At 30.4% G+C, this 7,326-nt stretch overlaps 1 protein-coding gene and 1 long non-coding RNA gene across 6 annotated transcripts in view; both read left to right on the forward strand.

The window, feature by feature from the left end:
• Nucleotides 1-3,686, forward strand: part of LOC108733709 (5'-AMP-activated protein kinase subunit gamma-2) — a 146,447-nt gene extending 142,761 nt beyond the window's left edge. For both annotated transcript variants that reach the window (XM_025974119.1, XM_025974120.1), the window contains exons 11-14: nt 872-1,075; nt 1,160-1,306; nt 1,370-1,510; nt 1,618-3,686. In XM_025974119.1, coding sequence (XP_025829904.1) covers nt 872-1,075; nt 1,160-1,306; nt 1,370-1,510; nt 1,618-1,881 — 756 coding nt within the window. In that variant the 3' untranslated portion in view covers nt 1,882-3,686. The remainder of the gene's footprint in view (nt 1-871; nt 1,076-1,159; nt 1,307-1,369; nt 1,511-1,617) is intronic.
• Nucleotides 3,687-5,051: 1,365 nt separating this feature from the next.
• Nucleotides 5,052-6,928, forward strand: LOC112904338. 4 transcript variants are annotated; one of them, XR_003231021.1, is made up of 5 exons: nt 5,052-5,558; nt 5,628-5,743; nt 5,961-6,415; nt 6,507-6,757; nt 6,826-6,928. It is a non-coding gene; the product is annotated as an uncharacterized LOC112904338 (long non-coding RNA). The 4 variants fall into 4 exon arrangements; XR_003231020.1 differs by having other exon boundaries at nt 5,625-5,743; nt 6,507-6,928; XR_003231019.1 differs by having other exon boundaries at nt 6,507-6,928.
• The last annotated feature ends 398 nt before the right edge of the window (nt 6,929-7,326 follow it).

Consider the following 7,326-nt stretch of genomic DNA (forward strand, 5'->3'; position numbering starts at 1 on the left):
TTAAAAGTGTCTTATACACTTTTCGCGAGTCTACGAAATTCACTGTTCGTTGCGACTATACTATTAACCTTAGTTCATCAATTTTCTATTACAATTTGTAATCATTTACTGTCGAGTGCCATAATGCAATTTCAGTAAAAAAAAAGTTTAATATTCATACTAGTGAGTCTTGTATTACTGGTTAGTGACAAACAAACTAAATGAAATCATAGAAAAATTAAAATTGTTTACATAATTAGGAAATATTAAGTTTGCAGCAGAGCATTCTTTATTATTTGCCGTTTTGTGATTTGCAAATGTTAGTTTTTTAATTAAGTAGTCTATTTTTATTAAGTAGCTACCTAATTATTATTGTGGTTCTATCGAACTTGTGTATGTACGTGTCTGTGTAAGTTTTACACTTCATTATGCTAAAGTTTGACCTGTTATAAAAGTGTAATTCTCGCAAATAAAAATGAAATATAACTTTTTTTGTTAGCTAAAATAGTTAATTAAAAGTGATTGCTATAAACAATTTATTGAATGATTTTAGTGAAAGTAAATGTTTTATTATTTTAAATATGTAAAAATTTCATAGGTAAGAAATGATACACAAAATATAATTAACTCATAAATACTTAGAACTCCAAAATTACACAAAATGTGCAAAAACTAAAGCGCGTTTCGACACACAAAATGTAATTCTCAGTTAAAGGCGCATCTTTCTGTATCTAAAAAAAACAGGAACACTAAATTAATTCTTCTGAAAATTGGAACCTTCTTTTCGAAATTTAAGGTTCTTCAGGTATGGAACCTCAAAATCAGTTGACTTTATAAAAATAATTCTTNTTTGATGCAAGTTTTTGACGTAAAACTTTTATATTTATTACAGATAAGTGAATTACCAAAACCCAGTTACATGAATAAAACGCTTAGAGAACTTAGGATTGGATCTTATGACAATATAGAAACTGCTTCGGTAGACACTCCAATAATCGTAGCTTTAAAGAAATTTGTCGAAAGGCGAGTTTCTGCCTTGCCTATTATTGATGCTGAAGGCCGCTTAGTAGATATTTATGCTAAATTTGACGTTATCGTAAGTACTTTCATAATGTTATTTTAAATCAGTTTTTATATTTCACCCTAGCAAATACTACTAATGTTACCTTCATCATTACAGAACTTAGCTGCTGAGAAGACTTACAACGACCTAGATGTTTCGCTTAAAAAAGCCAACGAACATAGAAACGAATGGTTTGAGGGTGTGCGCAAGTGCAAGTTGGATGAAACGTTATTTACTATAATGGAACGGATTGTAAGAGCTGAGGTAGCCCATTTATATTATATTGCCATATTAAATGTTTAATTGAAAAATGTTTGTTTGTTATAGGTTCACAGATTAGTTGTTGTAGACGAAAACGATAAAGTTATTGGCATAATTTCTTTGTCCGATTTGCTGTTGTACCTGGTGCTTAGGCCTTGTGGAGAAGAATGCTCTTCCACTGAAGGCGGTGTTTCTCTGAGGGCTCAAGTGAGTTATTTTCTTTTCAAATGATATAATCTCGCGTGGGAGTTGATAAGAATTCCGCTTTTTTAAATTGAAAATGAGTCAATTTTTCAGTAGTACATTGTTTTTAGGATTTCAAAACGGAATCAACAACTCAATCGAGCTTCGATCAGGAGATAGCTGAAACCATCCTGGAAGAAGAGGAACATGGCGAGCATGCTGAGGTTTCTGTTGAATCTTCTAATAACACTACCTCTAATGGTAACGGCCTCTTCGCCAACAGCAATGGCTCGGCTGCAAGAGAAACCATTATTGATTCCCCGGTGCTCGACAAATCGTCGTCTTTACATGCTGACCCTATACTACGAGAAGTGACTGTATCGGGTGGCGAATGAGGCCCCCAAAGTCATAACGATTCGTTAGTGTTTTTATAAAAAGTATATTTTTTGAATGATAATGATGCGAGTTACAAATATTACACAAAAAAATGTCGTGAACCGTGAGTAACTTTCAGTATGAAGTAATTATAGTGCGACGGAAAAATCATGCCACCGATAAACAAAAGGTGTAGGCGTAAGGGAGGAGAATAGGTAATAACGTTCTCCTTTGTACTTTGCACTCGTCCAATTTATAAGTACTTAACAACAGTAACAAACACGGGATATAACTGTATTATGCCAAAGACTTGTACGTTTTGGATGGTAAATAATTATTATTATTGTATCTAATAAAATAGGAGCTGAGAAAGAAACGAGGGATGATTATTATAATTAAGATAAGAGAGAGGTACGAAAACGGAAAGACATATTTATTGAACTAAATTGATTACATTGATACTTACTCTCATAATAAGGTGATAATAAAAAATAATGTAATGTATATTTGCTTACCGTTGTTTAATAGTAATTATTATTATTAATTTTGTTCCTTCCGCTATGAATATGTCTACAACAACCAAATGAGACATTAATATTAACGGCTTATTTATGGTACTTGATTAGATTATTTTACTTTTTATTGATTATTAATTTGATAGAAAGCACAAAAAAATCAATTGTACGATTAGTCAAACAAGCAACGGTGCAATTTGGGATTGTTTCATTAAGAAAACAATGTTTTGGTAATTTTTAGGATGGAATTTGTATATTTGATCTATACAATGAAACACTTATTTATATTGAACTTCGATTATGCACATTAGGTTCAACAATAGTTAATACTTTATTTCCAGTCATGTGCACGAGCTGTGACACTCACATTCTTTTAACTACCATAATTAATTCAAAAATAATCTAATAAGTTTTTTTTTGCAATTCTGTATTATTATTATTTTTTTTTATAAAGCATATGATTAAATGCAATTGTAAGAGCTCGTGCACTTATATTAATTAATCGGGTATATTTTTAATCAGGTAAAATTGTACTAAATAGTTTACAAATTATTAAATTAACATTACTAAATAGAAAAAATGATAAAAAAATAATTCATTCGATTTAAACTTGATAACATCAGTGATGGGATCAAAAGAGTAGAAACGATAATTGCATGAAAGTGGTCCCCGAAATAATGAATTTCATAATTTTTCATAAGCTTATTTAGTGCTTATTCTAATAGTATAACATTAAAGATCGCTCCAATAGTTCAAAACGATGATGACCATCAAAATAGTTACATTTAATTATTAGAGTAATCTTAAATGTTATGAATTCTTAGAATAAGTACTTATGGGACAAAACAAAAAAAAAATATTTTATTAAACTTATGAAATTCACTGTTCGTTGCGACTATACTATTAACCTTAGTTCATCAATTTTCTATTACAATTTGTAATCATTTACTGTCGAGTGCCATAATGCAATTTCAGTAAAAAAAAAGTTTAATATTCATACTAGTGAGTCTTGTATTACTGGTTAGTGACAAACAAACTAAATGAAATCATAGAAAAATTAAAATTGTTTACATAATTAGGAAATATTAAGTTTGCAGCAGAGCATTCTTTATTATTTGCCGTTTTGTGATTTGCAAATGTTAGTTTTTTAATTAAGTAGTCTATTTTTATTAAGTAGCTACCTAATTATTATTGTGGTTCTATCGAACTTGTGTATGTACGTGTCTGTGTAAGTTTTACACTTCATTATGCTAAAGTTTGACCTGTTATAAAAGTGTAATTCTCGCAAATAAAAATGAAATATAACTTTTTTTGTTAGCTAAAATAGTTAATTAAAAGTGATTGCTATAAACAATTTATTGAATGATTTTAGTGAAAGTAAATGTTTTATTATTTTAAATATGTAAAAATTTCATAGGTAAGAAATGATACACAAAATATAATTAACTCATAAATACTTAGAACTCCAAAATTACACAAAATGTGCAAAAACTAAAGCGCGTTTCGACACACAAAATGTAATTCTCAGTTAAAGGCGCATCTTTCTGTATCTAAAAAAAACAGGAACAAAACTTAAAAATCTTAAGACGATAAACATAATACATATAAATCATTCTAATAAATCTTATTTTTAGTAAATTTAATTAGAAATATTGATTTATTAGAAATTATAGTTATAGACAATTAAAATGGGCTGCCAGCGTGCTAGTTTTATTACAGTTGATCAGTATATATTTACGAATTAAACTGAGTTAGTGTAATTGAGCGCACCTATTAAATCTCATTAATGCACCCACAGTATAGAAATAATTTTCATCTGTGGGTCTTCCGGTTAAATCTCGTCTGTCGTGTGGTTTTACTCGCGTGCCGCCTCACTTTGTCCTTTCACTCTGAATTGTTATGTTCTAATCAGTTCCAATTTTGCTCCCTTTATATGGAAACGACGCTTTAAGGTATATAGCCCTAATCTTTATTCGCTTTTCATTTGATTGTGTGAAATATGCTTCTATTAATCTATGTAGTGATTGAAGTGAATCAATTATCGTTGCTGTTTTTTTTTTTAGGTATGAATGACTCAATGGCATAGGTAACGTCTTCCAACGTACGGGTCCATCTTGGCAACTTGACTATGTGAATTTTAATACATTCATGGTTTATTTGAGGCCTAATAATAAGGGTTTTGCTAGTTTTTGAATTTTGAAAACCAATTTAGATGGATTTGAAGTGTGGAGATGCAGAGCTCTATTCTTTAAAAGTCCAATTTTAAGAGAACAAATGAAGTCCAATTCACATTGATGTACTTAGAAATAAAACTAGCACCGTAACAGTTATCCTCGATGTAAGTAATTACTTTACTCTTCATCATTTTGTTGGTACTTTATTTTCATAGTAATTGCCATATGTGGCATCTATAGTTTTTGCTCTCTTACAGTTATCTATTGCCCACATCTACGATTTTCTTCTACGTTTTGGATGGTAAATAATTATTATTATTGTATCTAATAAAATAGGAGCTGAGAAAGAAACGAGGGATGATTATTATAATTAAGATAAGAGAGAGGTACGAAAACGGAAAGACATATTTATTGAACTAAATTGATTACATTGATACTTACTCTCATAATAAGGTGATAATAAAAAATAATGTAATGTATATTTGCTTACCGTTNTTTCTATGTAGCGTTTGATGGATTTCCGATCACCGCTGCTTACATTTTTTTCGGTGTGAACAACATCGGTAGCGTCCTGATTTCGTACTGTTAACGTGGGTATCCATCTTACCGGACCACTCATCTATTGTGAATTTTTATAGATTAGTAGTTTATTTGAGATCGAATAATTGGGATTTTGTTAGAATTTTTAAATTTTGAAAACAGTTTTAGGCAATGATTGTAGATTTTTTCTTATTGGTGTGTTCACGTCCTGATGAATTGCCTTTGTTTTGTAGCCAAAATATGTAAAATATTCACAAAAATTTTTCGTTTGCTTTCTTATTGTAGAGATGGGGTTTTAACGACGGTTTTTTTTTTCTATAATACAGGCTTTGATGATAACATTCTTGGATTACCTATATGGACAAACTACTTGCAGATGTTATCTGTGGCAGTTAAATTTACTTTTATTTCCAAAAATACTTCTGATGAGATGGTCGAAAAATCCATACGCATAGGATGTTAACAATGGTAATTATCATTTATAATAAAATAACAAAAGCTAGTGAACATATAATTAATATTAAGTTGTTTCAGCAGGTTAAACATAATAAATGAACACAGAGGGTAAATCAGAAGGAGTCGAAATGTGAAGAAACAGAGCCCCACTCACACTTCTTTCTCTTGGACTTAGGATGGAGTCATTTGCAGAGAGGGTAAGAAATGTTTAATTATTTTATGAAGTTGTTTGTGAAATGGTTTGTGATTTGTTTGGGAAATGGTTTGTGATTTTCTAAATCTTGTATTTCATGTTTCACAATAATTGCTGCTAAAAATGTTTACTCTTCTGAATTGTAATAGTTGGACCTTTATAGTTCTTAATGTTCTAAAACGTAATAGTTAAGTGAAACTAACATTAAATTGTTTCAACAGGTTATCATTTAAACTTATTAAATGAACAAGAAGACAAAGAATAAGGAAGAATAAACGTGGAGAAGTGGAACCCCGTTAATGTTCCGTCCTCTTAGACTTGAAAAGTGCAATTTTTAGAGAACAAATGAAGCTCAATTCACATTGATGTATTTAAGAATAAAACTTGAGCACAGTACAATTATCCTGGAGGTAAGTAATTGCTTTATTTGTTTATTTTGGTGGTACTTCATTTTCATAGTAATTTGCCATGCCTGGCATCTATGGTTTTTGTTCTCTTACAGTTATCTATTGCCCACATCTACGATTTTCTTCAATCAATTATCTATTGTGTACAAGCATCTATGGTTATTTCTATTGCCTTTAAGATTTATCATTATCTATGGATTTATCTGTCTTGAATAAAATTGACAGCACATCGCCATTTTATAATTTCGTTAGTTTACTTGCTCTTTCGTGTATGTTTTTGTTATATTTCATATTTTACTTAATTTAATCTCTTATTTAATTAATAATGTAATTAATATTTCTTTTTGTCCGTCTCTGCAGATTGTCCAAATGGCGAGAAAGAGAGAATTAAAGTTCAGATTGATGGTATTCAAACAGCCATTGTCTTGTCTTGATTTGCTGTTTTCGTCTTCAACTTGCAACATTAAATTTTCGACAGATGAGTGAGAGCCAGACGAGATTTATATGAATTTCACTGGAACAAGTTTTCTGCTACGATATTCCTTCTGGATTTAGTTTGCTTTTCACAAATCCAAACTTGGGAAGTTTACAATAGTCTTATGTTTGCTAAGGTGAGAGTATTTAATATAATTAATATTAATTGCTCTTTATTAATCTGTTACCACCGTATCTGTTTCAGATCGACGCTGGAGAAGACAGAAGACCCTGTAGTTAAAATAGTTCTTTTGTTTTGCATGCTCTACCTAATTAAAATAATTCTTTTAGTGCAAATTCAGATTAATTTTTTATTTTGCATGTTTTTTTTGTAGTTAATTTGAATTAGTTTTTATTTTGCATGCTTATTTTGTTCATTTTATTTGAAGTAATTGTTGAATGTAGATGTTTTTATTTTTTTTGTATGTAGAAGTAGTGTAGTAGTAGAAATAACACGTTTAGTAGTTGTAGTATAGTCTAACCATGCTTACCTCTTCGCTTAGCTTACTGCATATTCTTCCTCATTTGCTTTGCATTTACCCTACGAGTTCTACATGATTCAACGTTTCGTTATCGTGTGTGTTTCTTCTCACCCTTGTGGAATTAGGGAGGGCCTCCCCGAACGACTTCCCTTGGGCTTAGCTATTTAGTTGATCTTAAAAGTGTCTTATACACTTTTCGCGAGTCTACTCTAGCGTTACTTCCT

The sequence above is a fragment of the Agrilus planipennis genome, unplaced genomic scaffold (genome assembly GCF_000699045.2).
Source record: "Agrilus planipennis isolate EAB-ADULT unplaced genomic scaffold, Apla_2.0 scaffold78, whole genome shotgun sequence".
Lineage (NCBI taxonomy): Eukaryota > Metazoa > Arthropoda > Insecta > Coleoptera > Buprestidae > Agrilus > Agrilus planipennis.